The 21,097-nt window shown below is 42.1% G+C and overlaps 1 protein-coding gene across 1 annotated transcript in view; it reads right to left on the bottom strand.

Annotated features, from left to right (window-relative positions):
* The window catches only part of Gpr158 (G protein-coupled receptor 158), a 409,526-nt gene extending 391,209 nt beyond the window's left edge, over positions 1-18,317 (bottom strand). Inside the window, 1 exon segment of the mRNA NM_001170326.1 lies at positions 16,709-18,317. Within this exon segment, the coding sequence (NP_001163797.1) occupies positions 16,709-17,610 (902 nt within the window). The 5' untranslated portion in view covers positions 17,611-18,317.
* Between the last annotated feature and the right edge of the window lie 2,780 nt (positions 18,318-21,097).

Here is a 21,097-nt window from a genome sequence, read left to right as displayed (position 1 = left end):
TCTCGACTTGTTACTGTTGTGGTAACACAGTGTGGAAGACTTCCCTCAACTTCTAGAAGAATTACACAGCACTCTTTCTTAAAGCAGGAAAATGTTCTCCACCACATCACTTTGCAGCAGATATGTGCGGAGCAGCCTGCCAATACTTTACATAGCACACTCGCTCGCCATCTGCCTGGCTTAGTGTTCTGGGAAGTCTATTTGACAATCAGGTCAAGGCTTCCTTGGGCAGTTCTGTCCATTTTACATAGAAAAGAAAGATGACTTGTTTAATTTTAATGAGAACCAATAAATATAAAATGAAGTCAGGTCAGGTATCAGCAGACATCAAGCCTGAATCCACAAATATAATCTGCATTTGGGGACGTCTGTGGGTGACACTCTGAAAGCTAAATGTGGTACATCTTTTAAAATTGCTGTGGTTTACTGTCTGATAATAGATGATTGTCTGCTGAAAAATATATTTTGAGTCTGCTGTTTTTACAGAGGGAGCTGACTAATGTTTCTTTCTGTGGTTATTTTCACAGAAATAACTCTAAGCTACAGTTTAACAAACACACCTACAGTGTTCTTTATAGCATCTCTGGTTATGGCTACTGATTACTCAGTGAGGAGAAGTCCCTTGCACTAACCTGCTTAATTCAAGTCATCCTCTGAGAGAGGGCACTCTTCTCACTTCATTGCTGAGGAAAATGAGGTCCAGAAAGGTTACATAATGTATCTAAAGCCACACTTTCTTGAGTTGTGCAAAGGAAAAAACAAGAAGACATAGTGTACCGGAAAAAACAAATGCAAACACTGTAGCCTATCTTAAAATATGCAACATCTGTCCCACAACTTGAAAGTCCATGGTGATTTAATTGAACTTACCATTTTTGTGACGATTAGCAATATTTCAGACATATTTAGGTATATTGCTTTCTCATTTGCTCTCTTTCGTGTAGTTATATGGGTCTTAAAGTCAAATCACATGCACATGGCAACATGAACAGATTTTAAATTCACACAACACTTTCTCATGTCTAAAGGTCAGTTTTATGTGGTAACTTTTCACAGCAAGAGATGTGGCTCATGTGAACAAACACGTCTGGATCTATGAGTAATAACAGGAAGTGAAGCCAACCACAATTATTTCCCAGTAGATTTTAAAATGAGAAGTTTTGGTTAGATGCCCAAAGGTAAACTGAATGTCTATTATTTTGAGCCCTAAATGTTTAGTTTGAATGTGCTTAGTATGTGTTTATGCAAGACATCATTAAAGACTTCATCATTGAAAGTTCATTTAATATTGTTCTCCCCCAACTTATATTGTGAAAAGAGTGGCTGACATTATACTTCCTAAAAAGCAGTTGGAAAATTTAGGATGCAAAGAAGGGAAAATGACTTTCCAACAAGAAAGCTAGGATGTGAAAGAGCAGAATGTGATACCTTGCAGGTGGCAGGCATACTGGTCAAAAGGCGGAACTCGAGCTCTTGTCCAAGACGATCAACTGAGCAACTGTATCTCTACATCCTCCTCCTACATCTGACCATAATGACAAGTGCAAGATGGGACAGACACACTAAGAGTAAACATTAGAGTCCAGAATTGACAGGTTCTCCAGGACTACGCTAATGATGTCCCAAGAGTGGAGGCAGTTAAGCTGAGAAGACCAGAGCATGGGTGGAAAGCACTGACCCAACTTACAAAACAAAGCTCAAAGTCAGCAAGCATCAAGAGGGGAGTGGAAATTAGGGTGCAAGTAAGATCGTAAGTTAAAGGTTGGAAGTAGAGGCATCAGTTCACAGACACAGGGAGGATAGAATTGAGAGAATCATTAAGAAATATAGACACTGGGCTAGAGAAATGGCTCAGCTGGCAAAAGCATCTGCTGGCAAACTTGATGACCTGAGGTCAATGTCTGGGTTATCCTCTGTTCTCTACATGTGCATACACATATGCACACAAACTAAATAAACCAACATACTTTTAAAGTACAGAGCTTACACAGTACTTTGAGCTCTAGTTTGCTGAGGAGTACCCATCTGATCTCCATAGTGCCTGAAACCTTTACCTCCCACTGATAGAGCATGAGGGCTCTCCCTTCATTGCCTCCCAGTCCTTTGTTTTCTTGATAGTGGTCATTCTGACAGGAGTGGAAGGGAAGACTCTCAATGTAGTTTTCATTCATATTCCTGGGCTGGCTATGGATATAGAATGCTTTTTAAAATATGCATTGGTCCTTTGTATTTGAAGGCTGAAGCTTGGCCCAAACAATGTGAGTGTCCTCCGAGTCATTGTACTTGGATGGCTTCTTAGCAACACAGTTATGTGATCTCAAGGCTCAGAATTGCTATATCTTTAGATATAGAAAGACAACTTATATATCCCTAAAAGAACAGGAGACCTTTGCTTCTATGTGTTCTTGTTTATAGTGATGTATCTAGTTTTTCTGTGACCATTCTACTTGATTGAGTGGATGCTTTGTTCTCTACCAGCTTACTAGGTTTGAATCAAACTAAAACCTCTTATCTTTATTAGTTAGAAACGAAAAATGTTAATTTGTGGTTTTTCTTGTACTTAAAATTTAGAATTTATCAAGCTGAGCATAGTGACTCACATTTATTAACACTTTGAGAGACTGAACTAGGAAAATTACTGAGTTCAAGACCTGCCTGGGCTACAGACATGCTGTCCTAGAAAAAGAAAACTAATATTCCTTCTCCTTATTTACATTCTTTGCATTGGGTGGCTTTTCAGACTATTACTATTTTAAAACACAATCAATTTTTTTGCTATAGATGATAGCTACCAGTATTTGGTATTTCAAATTACCAAATTGATAGAGATTTTGTTTACATGTACAACAGGCCATGTTTTTGGTTTGATTTCTATTGCAATGAACGCCATGACAAAAAGAAAAGAAACTAAACACAAATACTGTTTTCTCTCCTATGTAGCTTCTCATTTTTAGTATGTACAAATAGAAGTGTATAAATGCAGTCGATACCAGAAGACTAGAAGCAGGTCCGTGAGAGGACAAAAACAAGGCAGGGAAGACCATAGGGCATATGAGGCATTAAAGTGGAAGAGAAAAGTTGAACATTGAAAGCAAAGTGGGCAAGCAATGGGAAAGAGAAGCCAGAGGGGTGGTTGCCGAGGAACCAATAGCCCAACTATCATGAAAACACCACGAGAAAATATAACCTAATTTTAAAAACAAGTAAATGAAAATAATACAGGAAATACAGAAATGAGTCCAGAGGCCAAAGACACAAGTGATGGGAGTTCCAGAAAGAGGAAATCGATGGCAGATCACACTGTAAGCAGGACCACCCACCAGTAAAGCCCAGGCGTGAGAAAACCCATATCTGCACACATTAGGATGAATATTCTGAACTCAGGAAAGAGATCTTAAAGGTTTTCATGAGAAAAAAGTAAAGATTAGCTATAAAGAACAATCTGTTAGGTTAGTGAGATCTTTCCGTGAGAGTGGTGGATGTCAAAAGACCATAACAACCCCTTTAAAATTTGGAAGGCAAAGTGACCGTGAACCTATATTCTATATTGTTAATCTTGCATACATAGACACAACGGCTATTTCAGGCATAGAAAGACTCAAAAATATTGCCTTCCATATATCCTTCCTGGGGAAAAAAGTTTGGCAATATGGGGAAGAAATACAGAAATAATAGGAAAGTTCTAGATCAAAACGTAAAGGTCAATATTTTTGAAAGAATTTCCATGACAATCACTTTGTAGGAGATCTAAAACAATATTGCCATTTGTGCAAACATATGGTTCCTGTGACAAAAGTTCTTGGGAGGCTAGGTTCTTTAGAAATAAGTCACATAATTCTTTTTGTCACTTTTCTGTCAGAAGGGGCAAATTAAGCAATGCCTGGGTATAGTGGCCTGAACTAATAACCCCACACGTGAGCAACTGAGGCAGGAAGATCCTGAAGTCAAGACTGGCTGGGGCTACATGATGAGTTTCTAGAGGAAGAAGTCTTGATACAGGTTCATATAAACTAAATGTAGTATAGTTTGCAATGCATTGTCTCAAAAAATGTTGATGCATTTAGAACTTAAAATTCAGAATATTCTTTAAAAGAAAGCTTCAGTTCTTGGAGGTGACAAAGCAAAGCACACCATTTTTTACCATAAAAATACGACGCTGCCCCATGTTCCTAGCCTCTATCATGGAGGCTCATTTTCTGTGATAGACAATGGTTAATGCAGATACTCACGACTGCTCAAAGTGGAAGGCAAAAATGGCTGTTCAGTACACAGCCCTAAACATCCCAAGGCTCAGGAAACATGGTGGAGTTGAGAAAGACTATAAGAACTGTAGGACAGGAAAGAGTCCTGAAAAATGCTATCCTCCAGATATGACACGGCCATCACAGTCAAGAATATACATCATGTATTGTGGTTGGTTATGTGCACAAGGCCTGTATACACACACACACACACACACACACACACACACACACACACACACACACACACACCACATAAGAACATGGGAGCAGGGCAAATATCCCTCAGAAGAAGATGCAAGGGTCAATAGGAGGAGAAAGAGGAGATATATTAGGTTCAAATACATTCATAATATGGTGTGAGTGTGTGAGTGTGTGTGTGTGTGTGTGTGTGTGTGTGTGTGTGTGTGTGTGTGCATAAAATTGTCAAAACTTAAACTGGGAAAATATTTATAAAAGAACCATGTTAATTCTATAAGAATATTAGGATAAACAAGAGTAGGAGGGCCAAGGAAGAAAAGTAAACAACAGAGGATTATAGAGGCAAAATTCAAAGTAACCACTTGAAAATACTTTAAATATATAGTTAATGAAACAATGGAGAGGACAAAGGGGAAGTACAAAGACGCTAACCCAGTTGGTCACAATAGAAAAACTAATAATGAGTGTTTACTGCTAAAACCTACTATTTAAATTTCTATCATTAATAGTCATTATGTTAGAAGAGCAATAACCTCTAATTAAGGGAAACTCCTAGTCAAGAGAATAGAATTTCTGTCCAGAGTGGAGACCTAACATTCCAGTTGGACAGGCAACAGGAAGGAGCGTCCTTAGGAAGATGTGTTCCCTTCAAGCCTTGTTAAAGATATGGGAAGAAAAATTATTCCTTTAATAAGATACTATATTTTTCCTTCCCCAAATTACCACTGCCCACTGTAGACCCTCAAGTCACATATGGTTGCCTTGAAGTGTGTTGCATGTGCCCATGTTTCTGATTATAACTCAAAAAGATACAAATTCTCTTTTCTTTGTCCTGTCTTTTTCTTTTGGATGTTGGCTAGAACTTAAATATGCTTTTTTTCTCATACTTTGGGCTTCCATGTTTTTCTCTAAGGCTCCCCCCGCAAGGTGGCTGCTTGCTGCCATGTAGTAGCTCACACAGCAGGCTTCTGTTGTTGGCTTTTCTTCGCCTCTTCTGTTCTCCTCATCCAGGCAGATGCTGAAATTTGCAGCTTGCTTGACCTGAGGGTTTTCTCTTAAACCCAAATGAAATTGTCCTTGAGCTTCCATTCGAGTCAATTTAAGTTAAATTATTCTATTAATGAAACTAAGACCCCAAGGAAGAATCCTGATTTCACTAGTCAACCATTATAAACATATCTGCCCATACCTCTTTCCCCATCGTGCAGACTCTACCTTCTCCAAATCCATGTTTTAAAGGTTCCATGGTTTCACTTCAGGGCTCTCTGCTTCTTACTGGCTCTTCTACAAGCAGCCTCTGACCTCGGCGTCTTAGACTTCATCTCAGAAGTCAACCAAGTAACCAGCTAGAAGGAGGGCTGGGATCTGCATGACGTCATCCCAGCCTGGCCCTCTGTCTCCTTTCTGAACCTCTCCTTTTATCTTCTTGTTCTGTGTCTGAAAAGAAGTGTTCTATCTTATAGGCTTGAGCCTAGAAGCAACATAGGTGCCAAACAATGTTTAAAAAGTAATTCTCGATTTTTAATCTGTACTTCCCCTACATTTCAAATTGTCTAATGCCCACAATCACATTCGAGAATAGGGCAAAATGAATCAGCTTATATCTCTCACTGCAATTCTATTGGAGAAAATGGAAAACCCAATCTCCCAGGTCTAACCAAAGCAGCGTGGCCAAAACTGAAAGGGGTTCTCTTTAAAGCCAAACTAAAACAAGGCTCTGCCCTGAAATCATAAGGGGTGGGAGATGAAAATGCATTCACCATTTCCATGGTACTAGAGGGACAGAGAGTCTTAAGCAGGACTCCATTTGGGTCTCGGCAAGTATCCTAGTCAGCGGGAAAATGATCCATGTGAGGTAAATCAGGAAACTCTGGTCAATACCACTTCAGCAGATACTAGTTCAAAACCTTCCGGAGTCTAACCTCCCAGTTTATCTGGGGAAGTCTACACTTGACAACTATCACAACCGTGTTTCAGGGATGGCTACACTGAAACTCCCTCGCAAAACCTATCTCTTCCATAGCAAAGTACCTGAGTGAGACCTTAGCAATAAGAATGATTTCTGTTGACTGATGATCAGGATAAGTGCTAGGGAGAGAAGATTTGTTATAAACATTAAAGTGTATTGCGTTGATGGAGAGTACAAAATATTACGACCCCTTTGGAAAAGGTGGATTCTATTCACTAAGAGATAGAGCTCAAGATTAGGGCCTAAACAATGCTCAGGATTTGGGAAGATTCAGGGGAAAACTGGCTCCATAGTCTAGCAAAAGATTGCCAGGTTTTAGATAACTTTCACTCCAGCCATTCTGGTGGCCAGGCATCAGTCATTTTCTTCCCCTGAAGAAAAGGGCCTGTGTATTTATCAGTTCTGGACTTTCTAATATTTTCCGTGAGCCATGCCTTCTACAGTATGTCACATGTCTGCGTATCACTACCACACTGATTCTTACCTCTTTTTTTTTTAAGATTTTATTTCTTTATTATATATAAATACACTGTAGCTGTCTTCACACACACCAGAAGAGGGCATCGGATCTCATTACAGATGGTTGTGAGCCACCATGTGGTTGCTGGAAATTGAACTCAGGACCTCTGGAAGAGCAGTCAGTGCTCTTAACCACTGAGCCATCTCTCCAGCCCTACCACACTGATTCTTCATGGAGTAATTTCTGTGTACATCACACTATCTTGTGTCATGTTATCTACCTGCCTACAGGCCAGCAACACTGTCTTTCCTTCTCTTCCCAGAGCACTTTTGACTCAGTCCTGTCTGAGGGCCTTTGCCTCTCTCTGGAAATTCATGGTCCAAGACTGGCTTCTTCTGAGAAAGTCTGTTAAAGGCTTGTCTTTACAGATCCAACTCTTGCCCAACACAAATGTGCTTTGAGATCATTTATAAGTATGTGCTCATTCTGTTTCCATACTGTATATTCAAGCTGTTCAGATTTAACTGACTTCCAAGAAAAACATTGTAATCAACCTCACTGTGCTTCAGATGTTCAATGTAATTCCTGGCTACAAGCTCAGCTGAGTAGACAGCTTTGACTTCACAATGCTTCCTACTTTTTTCCTTTGTAGAACCAGTCATGCCTCTAACACAAAACAACATAAGAGAACAGGGGTGGTGACCAAATCTAAGACCATTCTCTGAAAGAAGCAAGATGTTAAAAGCAATGGCCCCCCAACCACCATCTTCATTGGAAGCAATAAGCAGTATAGAGTTCTAAGAGCTACTGTGGCTTTGTACGCTGCTCTGAGTCAATAATATAAAAAAAGTAACTCTCTCAGGAAGCTCCTATGAAAGATTGGTTAAGTTGAGGAACTTTTTGTTCTCATTCCCTATTACCATATTTGCTGTGCCATTCATATATAGAGTGTGGCCTTTGTTCAGGACTGTGTCTTAGCTTGGTCTCTCTTATATTAGGACAGAAGATACCAAAACTCTTCTGGAGAAGTCAGACCCACTGTTGAGCAAATGACACTAAGAGTTAGGGCTTCTTTTGTGCATGGTGGCCACATCTCCTTCTGTTCTTCACTTCTCAGTTAAGCTCATCTCTTCAACAAGACTTTTCCTTGCTCTTTATTCAGGGACCCAACCCTTCTGTGCGGACATTCTTAATCCCACTCACCTATCCATTTCCTCTGTGTCAGGAAGCCAGTGTACAGTGTATAACGTACCCAACTCTGTGGAAGGGCACTGTTTACCTGTGTCGCTTCTTTCCATCAAGAGTTTCTATTTTAATTTTGTTAATTTGCCAACTATGTACCCCAGTTCTAAAAAAAAATCAGCGATGTCAGGATTTTTTTTACCATCATATATTCTCTATAGCTCTAGAACATGCATTCATTATCTAGAATATCATTTTTAAAATGAACAGTAATACAAACAGAAATTCTTAAATATAGATGATAGAAAGATCATAATTAGATGATCAACAGGCAGGCAGACAGATATGATAGATATGGCATGATATGATATGTGATGTGATATGATATGATGTGAAAGATGATTGTTCATTCTTAATAACAATAAGGATATCCTACTTCCTACACCTTTTGCATAATGGAACTGAACCACAGGAGGGATTATATAACCTTGCCAATGTCACACAGAAGTGAACTGAAAACTTTTGGATTCAAACCTGGACTTATCATCCTCAACCCCTCCTCCTAAACACCATTCCATGCTGTGTCTCTGAAATATGCAAAGCATCTGTAGGAGGCAGAGGCACAAGGCATCCTCAACTTCTAGAATGCAGGCCGTCTGAGCCCTTAGGAGGCGAGCGATTACGGGAGTGTAGATATCACAGTGCTGGAGGTCAACAGCACATCCTTGAACACACAAGGCAATAGCCCTACCACCAAGCAACAGCTCCAGCTCAGAATATTTTCTAACTATTTCAAGATATTAAGGTTTCCTCGATAAGCTCTGTGTTAGCCTAATAATAGTTCTAACTTCTTGAAATGAAGTTCTCAAATGAAAGCAGGATCGGCTTATCTTTATAACAATAAAATCTCCAGGTACTCGACTCCTTGATGACCTTCTAGGGAAGAATAGTTCAGTTTCATCCAAATTTGAAATTTCTCAATCAAACGATACCACAGTGGGGCCTGTGCTGTTCATCCTGGTGTGGCCTAAACTCATGGTTTTTCATCTGCTTATTCGTCCCCAGTTGTTTCACCTCCCTTGCCTTCTCTCCTCCTTTCCCCTCTTTATCCCAGTCCTCTGTTCTCCTAAGCACTCATAGAAACACACATATTGCCCTTTCAAACTACATCTTTTAATGGTAAATGCTAAACATAAAACCTAAGTAGAAAGCAATGCTCAGCAGCTGAATCTGCACAGAATCTTTGAGATAGTCTGAACCCCAGGATTATATAAGTGTACATTGATACGTAACTGACCACCAAGGAATCTTTGAGATAGTCTGAGGCCTGGGACTATGTAAGTATACATTGATACATAACTGACCATCAAGGAATCTTTGAGATAGTCTGAACCTTGGTATTCTATAAGTGTACATTGATACTTAACTGACCATCAAGGAATCTTTGAGATAGTCTGGGATTATGTAAGTGTACACTGATATGTAACTGATCATCAAACTTCCCTTGTTCTTGTTCCCTTGTTCCCATGTTCTTCTATAGTTGCATATTCAATTTGAATAATGTAGAAATGTAGGCTAGAGAAATCTATGTATTTCCGTATGCACAAGTATAGCCACTTACAGATACATACATACTTCTGTCTATGTGTGTACGCATCTAATAAGACTCCTTGACTCATTTAAAAAATCATAGTCTTAGGATGGCATATGTCATCTATATCAGTGACTTTCAAACAGTTTGTCAACCTGGGGTGTCTGCCCCACAGTCTAGCAGATAGAGACAAGAAGTGCTGCTAAAGACTTAAACATTAATAAAACAAGCCCCACAGAATTGAGTTATTTGTCCCAGAGCTTTAATTGTGCCAGGACTAAGAAACCCTGATCTACATAGTGAGCTGAGGCATCAAGTGTTTTCTGGAAAACTAAACTTTTCATTGTATTCCAGGCAACAAAAAAACAAAAATAGAGGGAAAACATTCTTCAATACAGGAATAATGTTAAATTATCAATAACCAAAACTCACTATGTTATGATGCAAGAAATGTTTATTTCCACTAAAAAAAGTGAAGCACTTCAGAAATATTCTGAGATATGCCTGACTGCTCCCACAGAGTGTCTTGGTGGACCTTTGTTCTCCTCAGTGTTTAGGATATTTTCCCATCACGTGAATGAAATACTTGGCCAGAAAGTATGGGAAAGTTTTTTTTTTCTTTTTTTTTTCTTTTTTTTTTTTCGGAGCTGGGGACCAAACCCAGGGCCTTGCACTTGCTAGGCAAGCGCTCTACCACTGAGCTAAATCCCCAACCCCAGTTGTTTTTTTTTTCTAATCGTACTTCCCTAGCCTATTCTGGAAGCTTCTGTAGTATATTATGTATCTCATATATGTGAGGAGGGGATGTGGTTTTCTATTTTAGAACCACCATTGTTGTTGTTCTTAATTATGTGTCTATATTCACAGGAGTGCAGTACCCAAAGAGGTCAGATAACAGTGTTAGGATTACAGGCAGCTGTGTTTGGAACTAGTCCCATGCATGAGCAGCATATGCTCCAATGCTGAGCTATCTCTGCATTTTTTAAACAAAATTATGATACAGATACACGGCAGTCTACTCCACATAAAGTGCTGAGGAAAATCTACATCTCATGTTGCATATATACATTGTTCTCTACCAATGATGATAGAGCTTTATCTTTTGAGAGAACTTGGAGTGTATTTTTCTCTTCCCTGGTATCATCCTTCATCAAAGGTAAGATGCCCTTGATTCTAAGATTCAGTATTTTTAGTGCATCCGAACAAAGAAAAATGAAAATGATATGGCCTTAACTGCAAAATGCATTTTGATTTAAGAAGCACTAAGAAGTGAGAATGGCACATTGTAGGAATGATAGCATATATAATTCTTTACTGTCCCACCTTTTCCTCTCTCAAATAAGGGCCATGTGTCATGTTACTGTATGCAACTCTTTATATAATGATGTAGCAAACTACAGACATTGCACAGGATGTACACATGTTGAAAAAACTAGGTAAAACTTGCAACAGTTTAAGTTATGGATATTCTGTATTTCAATAATTTGAAAAGATTAACAATGTTTAATGCCTTGTTTTAGTTATAAATTTAGATGGGGATAAATTATAAGAGGCATTACAATGAGTGAATTAACTTGTTTAGTTTATATGAAATTGGCTTTACATTTAATGACAGTGTATGTTAAGGGGTGTGTGTGTGTGTGGTGTGTGTGGTGTATGTGTGTGTGTGTGTGTGGTGTGGTGTGGTATGTGTGTGTGTATGTGTGGTGTGGTGTGTGGTGTGGTGTGGTGTGTGGTGTGTGTGTGTGGTGTATGTGTGTGTGTGGTGTGGTGTGTGTGTGTGTGGTGTGTGGTGTGTGTGTGTGTGTGGTGTATGTGTGTGTGGTGTGTGGTGTGTGTGTGTGTGTGTGTGTGTGTAGTGAGTTAAGATGAAAGAGAGAGAGAGACACAGAGAGACTGCCCCTCCTTGAACAAAAGAAAGGGTTAAATTCTTTAATACTGGAGATAAATTGTGCATCAGTCTGTCTGTATTTCCCATAAACTCTGCTGTAATAAAACTAGAGACACCCTGTGATTGCTTTGAGGCACTTCAATAGTCTCAGGTATGAAAAAGCAATTCCATCAACATCCCCACACTAGATTTGGCATTTTAGGAAGTGAAGTGAGGACTGTGGAAAACTTTCAGCCTAATACACTAATCCTCTAACTCAAAAAAGTATTTTCTGGAACAGTCATCCACCTAAATGTTTCTGCAGATCAGGGTTGTTCCTATGGGAATAAACTCTAGTTAAATGAACATGTGCCTCACTGAAGTAGACATTGTACATAGGTAAAAATTGTTCCTAAAAGCTAAAAGTCAGACAAGGCTAAAAGTCCAACAAAGCAAGCCTCAGCACTGTGTGTGGCAGTGTGTGGCATTATCTCACCAAGGAGAAGCTAAATAGCCATTGGCTTCAAGCTCTTTGAACATAGGCCCAGCAACAGGGAGCTTCCCACTTATATATAACAGCTCTCAAGCTGCCACTGCTGCCAGCGCTGCAATGTGCTGTATTCAGCCCAGATGTCCTTTCACACAGCAAACAGAAAGAAAGAAAGAAAACAGATCGAGTCCTGAGGCTGCTGACCAACTAGGCACAAAATCACATCAACAGCATACCTCGTAGCATGCTGGGACATTAAAATATAATCGTAAAACACAGTCGCATCGAAGACTAGAAAGAAGAAGCCTTTAAACCCAGACACCATCTTGCCCACAGAAATGTTCTGAAGTTAAAAATAACACTTGGCTCATGCAGGAGTTAAGGGTGTCCTATCAGTGTCTCAGGAGGTGGGGGGGGCTACTACCCTCTTTAGAGAGTAGAGAATTATAAAAGCATCCACTCCTGTTATTTATGTAGCAATTTGTCTCACAGGTACATCCAAACACTTTTTCTAGAAAATGGCAAGATTCTCTGGGATCACAAGAAATACTTCTTCTAGATAGTTAATAGGCAACTATAATGGTAAATCGAAAATAGGGCCTTTTAAAGTTGTAGATATAGAGCCCCAAGATGTGAAGACATTGTAATCTCCAGGAAGTCTATGAGGGATACCCTGAGGCTTTGGGGTTAGAAATCTGTGGAACAACTCCATCCTGGGTTATGATATATTTCAGGGCTCCTTCAAGATCAGGAAACTCAAACCACACTTAGTCTTATTTTGAAGTAGAATTTCCTTTCATTAGCTTACATTCCTGACATTGTACACATTGATTAGATTTTTCTATGCATTATCGGAGCACATGAAGACGGCATGACAATATCGCTTCTCCAAGGTCCTGGACTTATTTATATCACCCCAGTTTCCAAAGGTACACGTCTACTGTGTGGATAAGCCACTTGGGAACTACTATCCCAAGTGTGCAGAAGCATGTGAAATCATCAATCCCACTTTACATTTTAACGATGCAGAAACTAGTTTCCAGACAGGTCATGCAGCCCAGCTTAAGACAAAAGCAGGACTGAAGCAAAGGGCTAACTCTTGTGTAGCACTCTTCTCGTTACATAACATACTTGATTTCTTATGATCAGAAAATGTATGTTGTTTCAATGTACCCAGTACAGTAAGAATAAATGTATATCATTTATTCATGGAAAATATACCAACTCCAGCAAATACTATCTTACAAACAAACAATAAAAAAAAAAAAGAGAAACCAACAACAGTGATGAAGAAGTTGAGAGCGTTGTGTTAACTCAGAGACTGAGCAGACATCCTGGTGGATGATAGAAATTTGATTTGAGCTTTAGTGACCAGATTATGGCTTGAATATGTTATTTAACTTTTCTGAAATTGTAAATACTAAAGAATTCTAAGAAGTAAACGCAGTGGGTCATATAGAGCATCCAACCTACAGTATAAAGTGTTCAACTAGAACTGACCCAGTGATGTCGATTCTGAACTAGCAAGGAAGAACTGTATCACTTCTGGGAAATTTCTTTAGTTCTTGGCCTCTCGATTTCCTCAACTTAAAAGTGAGATAAAACCAAATTAGTCCTGATTTCCTTCCATTAAATTCAGGGGTGTAACTCAGTGGTAAAGCACTTTACTTAGCCCATGAAAGTTCCCGGGTTTAAGATTTAGTACAAAACATATTATATATATATGTGTGCATGTATACAAATATATTATATATTATATATACAGTTATATAATAATATCAACAATCATTTCAATATCTTGAACATATCCCAAGTACTGGATAGATCTGGCTACCACCAGAAAGATATTTTTACATTTAGCAAAAGTGGTTCCCATTCTACACCAGTTCCAATGCTTGGAGCTGAAGAAACATGTCATAGCTATACCTAATGCACATCTCTAAACTCTGAAAGGAAGTCTGTGGCCCTGCTCCGTTGTTGTCACAAACAATATGCATGACTTTTGGATAAGTGACGTCTGTCTAGTTCTGTCTCCTTGGGAAACAAGAGGTAGAACCACCTAATCCCTTTAATGGTTCTTGTAGTTTCCACAGTGAACATCTCTTTACAGCTTCAGTATGGCTTTGAAGGGTGGAGGCCACCCGAGGGGCAGGCAGTGCTCACAAGGTCATAGATTCTGCTCTTTGTGGATCTCCTGAGACAGACCAGGTTCTGCAGGCATCCGGACATACAATGGCTAGCTTTGTACCTTAGCGAACAACAGTGGTGAATACAGGAGAATTTAAAGAAACAACCTTCTACTGAATATAGTCAAGGAATACGTCCTTCTCACAAGCTTGGACCCTTTTTCCTCTTCAGTCTTTCACTTTGGCTGGCTGAAAGTACTGGGTACATTGAAACAACATACATTTTCTGATCATAAGAAAAATAGTCTAGGAGCTGGAAATGTGGGTCAATAATTGGCTAATGTGTATTGTGCCCAGGTTACATCGCCAAAGTGTGGGAGAAAGAGGGGGTAGTTGAAAAAAAACAGGGCAGACTAAAAGACAAATAGAGGAGGGAGACAGAGAGAGAGAGAGAGAGAGAGAGAGAGAGAGAGAGAGAGAGAAGCAGTTCTAAATCCAAATGGTCTTTGTCCTCATCCTACATCTGGCCCTTGGAAATAATACCATTTATATGCAAGCTTACTTCCAGCTCACTAAGTCATCTTTAGGAAACTGCATACTAGTTAAAAGCATAAAGTAAGCATAAGCTTGCATCTTGACTCCTTTATTTAATAACTGTATGATCAGTCATAAAACTTAGCCCCTCCGTGTTCCATATGCCCTTATTCAAAAATACAGAAAACAATAACACATAACTATGAAGACTGCTGGAAAAAGTTGCCAAGATAGTCATACCAAGCAGTCAACACAGAACTTACCATCAAGTATACAGCACATAGACTAACATCAAGCAAAAGTGAGACAGAGCCAGTTGGGGAAGATGGGGAACAGGGAGAAGAGAGGAGAGAAGGAGAGAGAGAAAAGAAGGGAGAGAGGTCGATCCTGAGACTCTAAAAGGTATCATCTAACAGCCATGGTTCATGGGCTCCAAGTGGCATCTGCTGGGCCCTCTTGTAAGAAAACGCTGTGGCAAGGATTTGAAGCTGGTCTGACACGTTTACTACTAGGATCCTGGAAGAACCAGGAGGAAATGAGATTATCCTGAAAGTAGGAAAGTTGCTGTAGTTTAAGGTAGGATCTTTAAAAGAACCATAAACACACGTAGGGGTTCATGCAGAAACAAAGAAGAAAGGGGGGTCTTCATCTGTGCCGTTTCAAGCTGGCAGGAAATAAAGGCTACAGGATTTTATGACTGTGTATTTCCCTAGAGACAAACTGTTTCGATTCTCTCAGTTGATAGATAAGTGCCCGGGGCCCAGCGAGGTTAAACAACTTCATCGGAGGCAGTGCTTCTACTTTCCTGGGATTTCCCACCCATTGCTTGCCCTGGTATGTTCAAGCACATGCACACACACACACACACACAGAGAGAGAGAGAGAGAGAGAGAGAGAGAGAGAGAGAGAGGGAGAGGGAGAGGGAGAGAGAGAGAGAGATCGCTTTTTCCAAATCTCAAAAATGTTAAATAATTAAATATATATATATATATATATATATATATATATATATATATATATATATATATATATATCAATTCCAACCCCCCTCTGGTTCTTTGCAGTTTCCCATCGGGGTCTCTGGTAAACCCCATCAACATCAGTTCTCTCCAAATCCCTCTCTGCAGGTTCTCCTCCCTCCCCTCCATTCCTTCCTTGCATCCATCCCTGAAAGGCTACTTCTAGAAGTCCCTCACTGTGGAGCTGATGGGTAACAGTTCTAATCTGAGAGAGAGAGCTTTCCTATGACGCCATCGGGAGAGCTACTAAAGTCTCTTCCTAGTTTCCTGTTTGGGTGAGACTGATTCCTCCCTCCCCAACTCTCATGGAGAACCTTCAGCTGTGCCTAAGGAGAACAGGAGGAGGAAGACACCAGGAAGGAAAGCTGATGACTAGAGAAGAAGGGGGGAAGCCAATAGGAGTACTCTGGATCCTGGAGATGGCTCTGCTGCTGAGTGACTCAGTGCTGAGTGGCCAGAACTGCCCAGGGGATGGCACAGGTTTAATTACACGCTCTGGTAGCTGACTAACAGCAGGCTTGCGCTCCAGACTACACTCACAGGAAGTGGGCAGAGGCTATCCCAAAGTGACAGATTCAAGGAATTCTCACTCCTTGTAGTTCTCTCTCTCTCTCTCTCTCTCTCTCTCTCTCTCTCTCTCTCACACACACACACACACACACACTCACACGCACAACTGGTGTTCTTGACTCTGATGGGCACAGCCCAAGCTCTCCCAAAGTTCGGGGACAGAGTTGTTAACCTTCTCCCCTTGTGCTATGGAAGGATTGAGACCAATTGCTACATCCCCCAAGCCCCGCTGCCACTGCACACCAGGGAATGGCTTTCCGTGAGTGCCTAAAGCAGACAGACCGGGCATTTGTCACCCCTCCGCGCATGAGCTCGCCTGGACTTCTCTTAGTCTGAAGTTCTGTTCCAAGGCTGGAGACTTAAGTCTCACTGGCAGACAAGTGTGTTTCCCCAGAGTGCCTATTTACAAAACCAAAAGATGACTCTGTGTGTGCCCTATCCAACCCTCTTCCTACCTGAATTCCGGGACCAGGTTAGGTTGAAGCCCGTAGAAGGCAGCAGAGAGAGTGACCAGCCACCCGGGCTTGTAACTCCCATTCTCGCACTCCAGAAAAGGTGGAGACCACTTGACATGGCTCCTGTCCCCGCCAAGCCCATCCCTGCGCCGCCAGCTGTGGCCCAGGCCCCGTGGCCCCTGATTGGAGCCGCGGCGGTGCAAGTGGGGCCTCCACTTTCGCCGAAGCCCGTGGAACCACTCGGTCTCCAGAGTGGCGTTAGCCAGGTGGTGAGCGGAGGAGGACAGGTCCTGCAGCAGGATGCGACTCTCCTCACGGGTGGCCTGGAGGAAGACTTGCGGGGCGGGCGTGGACAGCGACTCGGTGCTGAAGGTGATGGCCGCCCGGGAGATGCTGGGCTCACCCTCCAGGAGACTTCGCACCAAAGCCTGGTACCACTGCAGGTCATCCTGCACGGTCTGCTCCCGAGACTTATTGCTCTGCAACATCATGTTGAGGAAGTTGGTGGCGTGTGTCAGAGTGTCCAGCGCCCCGTGCAAGGAAGGATGGGAGCTGGCTAGGGACGGTGACTTCCCCGGCAGGCCCGCCAACTCATAGCGGCCTGAGCAGTTGGCTCTCTTCAGCTGGTGGAAGTCCCCAGTATAGAGGTAAGAGGCCACGTCCATGGGCACCTCCTCGGCTAGTTTTTGTGCCAAGATGGTGCCGTCTGTGGAGCGGCTCCAGGGAATAGAGGGGTCCGGGGCAGAGGCTCGCGGCAGCTGCTGACCGTGCTGCTTCCCCCTCGAAGTCCTCTCTCGAGAAGAATCTGGCCGTTCTGAAGGGTCGAGGCTGGCACCAACCTCTCCCAATCCCAGATGAGCGAGCAGGAGGCAGAGGAGTAAAGAGTAAGCCATGGCTCCCATCTGTCTAGCACAGAAGAGAGGAGATAACCGGAGGAGTCACTTTGTAAATTTCGGTCCTTAATTTATCACCAGTAAGAAAGACTTTTGGGGGAGAGGCTTCCTTCTCCAGGTGGAGCCCAGTCCAGATGGACTTTAAAATAAGAATGTTTTGAAATTGGCCCAGCTGGTTCAGCTGCCGTCACAGACCCAAATCACCTGTGGCAATGCTGGCTGTGTCCCGCTCCACAATGGGTCGGCTCGGGATTACGCACCTCGCAGCCTTGAGCCAAACAGGTTACATCCCCGGCAGCTATAGTTAGCCCGCTTACGTCTTTCTGCTCAGCCGCTTCCACCGCCGCTCTCATTGAGGTGTGTTCAAGAGCTGGTGCTGATGCTGCTGATGCTGCTGATGCTGCCACCGCGGCCACTGAAGACGCTGCTCCATCATCTCACCCTTGGCAGGTCGTTCCCGCCTCCTGGCTGTGGCCCCTCCTCGACCCTTTCGCCCCGAGATGAAAGCGCGCACACAGATCCACGCCGCGAGCTCAGCGGCGAGTCCCAAGGAACCCAGGTTTTCTTTGAAGACGTTTGTGTCTCTGGAGTCCAGACTGCCAGGCAGCTGGTTAACTGGAGCCCTTACCACAAACCGCACCGCTGCCTCTCCCTGCTCTCAGATGAAACCAGTTTAAAGAGACAGCTTGGCCGCAACCAAACCCTTCTAGGGCGGCTTCAAGTCGTCTTGTGCCCTGTTTGGTCGGCGCCTCTGTCAATCAGCTGACTGCCATTTGTTGGCTGGGGCGGGAGCTGTCCAGTGCTGAACCCGAGGCGCACTGAGGAGGCGGAGGAGGAGGCGGCGGCGCTGCTTTCACCCACTCGTGTTCCCTGATGACTCGGAAACCTGCAGGGGTGGCGAGGAGTGGGCGGGAAAGAGGGGAGAAGCGGCGCTTTTGGTGGCTGAAAGCGAAGGAAACTTGGGCTACTGAGCAGGAGGAGGCTGTAGGCATCTGGCTTGCTTAGTTAGATCAGCCCTTCCTTTTGCCTGGAAAAGAGGGAGAAGAGAGTAGTTTTCATTTCTGACTGAAACTGGGGAGGAGGGAACGTAGGATGGAAACGTGTCCTTCTTAGCATCTGCTCATTTTTTTAGGCAAATTATCAAATTCTCTTCCTCATTGTCGGTTAAGGAAATGATTAAACCTGGCCTTCCAATGATGGTCTTAGCTGTGAGAGAGTAATGGAGACATCTACTGGCTGAGCGTCAAGGAAAAATAAATGTCATGTTTAAGGAATCCTCTTCTTCGGAGCCAGAATGAAAGCGGAGCTCTGACAATAAAGATGTGTGGAGAGGGGACATGACCAAGAATTGCGTGTTGTAGACTGTGAGAGAATGAGGACGAAAACGAGTGAATCCCTAGTGTGTGGGATACAAAGTCACTGTCGGTGAGTTACTGGAATTGATGAAAAACAGCTCAGACTTCAAGGGAGGGCTCCAGAGATGTGTCAGCTCCTTAAAGAATTGGGAAGGGCCCCTAAGCCACCTGGGTGTATCACTTGAAGTTTCCTGTGACATTTCCCTGTTGCATCTGCACTTTCCAAGTGGGCCTCCACTTTCGAATTCCTCAAGAAGACACATGTAGAAAATCCCAGGTTTATTTTAGTCCCCAACTAACAATAGTGTCACTCATGCCAGTCCAAGAGACTTACTGTACTATATATCATTTTGTTCTGGCAAGAAAATACCTTAGGCTATTCTGGGTTTCTATCATTATATACTGATAAGTAAGGAAAAATGTTTGTTTAGCTCTTAGCTTTGCAGAGTGGGTGTCCAAGATCAGGTGGTCCCTGATTTGGGTGACTGGTGATGGCCTTCTGGAGAGCATGGAAGACAGTATGATGCTCAGTAATATATTGAGGAGGGAGAGAGAAGCCAATTGGCATCGAGAGGAGGACTAAACAGGGTTTTTATGACAATCTAGTCGCACAAAGCCCTACTGACTCTCAGCATGAAGCATTCATCCACTAGTGAGAGTAGAGACCCCACAAACTAATTGCCTTCTACTAGGTCCCACCTCTTAAAGTTTTACCGTATTAACACGTCCACGCTGAGGACAAAGCTTCCAGTGAAAGAGTCTTTGGAGCACTATCCACATCAAGTAATAACAACGTCTAAGTACTGGGATGTAAGAGACAAAACAAGGAATATCTTCCCAATCACAATCATGGTGGTACACTGAATATCTAGAACACTGCTGGCACTGTACAGTAGGCTCTCACTATATACTTGGTAATTAGTGAAGGAATTAGATGGTGATGAACCTAGCTATCCTTTTCTCATGAGAAGAGTTTTGCTCAGCGAGCCAGGGATGAAGGCTTTTGGGATAGGACTTAGCAACCAGTTTTCTCAGCTGTTATATATGGTTTCCTAATACATTTTTGTGATTATGCTAACAATATAGTTATTTGATTTGTATTTACTTATAAGTAGATTCTGTGCTTATATCTGTCCTAGTTAGGAGTACTATTGCAGTGATGAAACACCATGACCAAAAAAGCAAGTTTTGGAGGAAATAGATTATTTCTACATCACAATCCATCATCAAAGGAAGACAGGAAGGAACAGAAAGAGGGTAGAAACCTGATGCAGAAGCTCATTCAGAGGCCATGGAGGGATGCTGCTTACCGGCTTTCTCTTCTTGGCTTGCTTAGCCTGCTTTCTATGGAACCCATAACCATCAATCAGCCCAGGGATGGCACCACCACAATGGTCTAGACCTTCTCATATCAATCGCTAATTAAGGAAATGCTGGCTTGCCTATAGCCTGATCTTATAGAAGCACTTCCTCATTGGAGGTTCCATCCTCTCTGATGACTCTAGCCTAGGGGTAAGTTGACATCAAACTAGCCAGCATAATATCTGACTTTTTGTCTAAATCTTTCTTTGCAACATATGCTAAGTAGAAGTAATTTCAGCTTATTAGTCTGTTATATCACATGTGGCAATAATTACAGATGGAGTTTCTCTTGAATTTATCATGGTATTCTCTGTTTTTGCATTTATTTAGCTATCTAAAAACTTAAATGTAATTTCCTCAGTGACTATTTTAGGAAACTTATAGAACATATTTAAAATTATTTAAATGTCTTCTGTATCTAATTTAAAAGGAAGGTATTTATCATTAGTTGTTCCTTTATACAATTAATTTAGTGCCCAAAAATAATCAAAAGACCTGAGCACTGGCTCTAGCCTTGTTTTAAAGAAATATATGTGGAGCCTGAAGAGATGGTTCTGCAGTTAAGAATAATGGGTACATTTTCAAAAGACCCAGGGTCAAACAGCCAGTAGAGCTGGCCCTGATCTAGAGGGAGTGGGTGAACCATCAAGAGAGAGTTGGTCCCTCTACCTTGCTGGGGAGGGAGGAAATGCCCTCTTCCCCCTCACCACTCACTACCTGAGGTTGTCAAGAGAGTGGGTGACCTGGCCCTGACCCCTCAATGGCTGCCACACTCAAGA

Source organism: Rattus norvegicus, chromosome 17, assembly GCF_021556685.1.
Source record: "Rattus norvegicus strain SHRSP/BbbUtx chromosome 17, alternate assembly SHRSP_T2T, whole genome shotgun sequence".
Taxonomy (NCBI): domain Eukaryota; kingdom Metazoa; phylum Chordata; class Mammalia; order Rodentia; family Muridae; genus Rattus; species Rattus norvegicus.
Note: the sequence above shows the minus strand (reverse complement) of the source record. Positions and strands in the feature narration are given on the sequence as shown.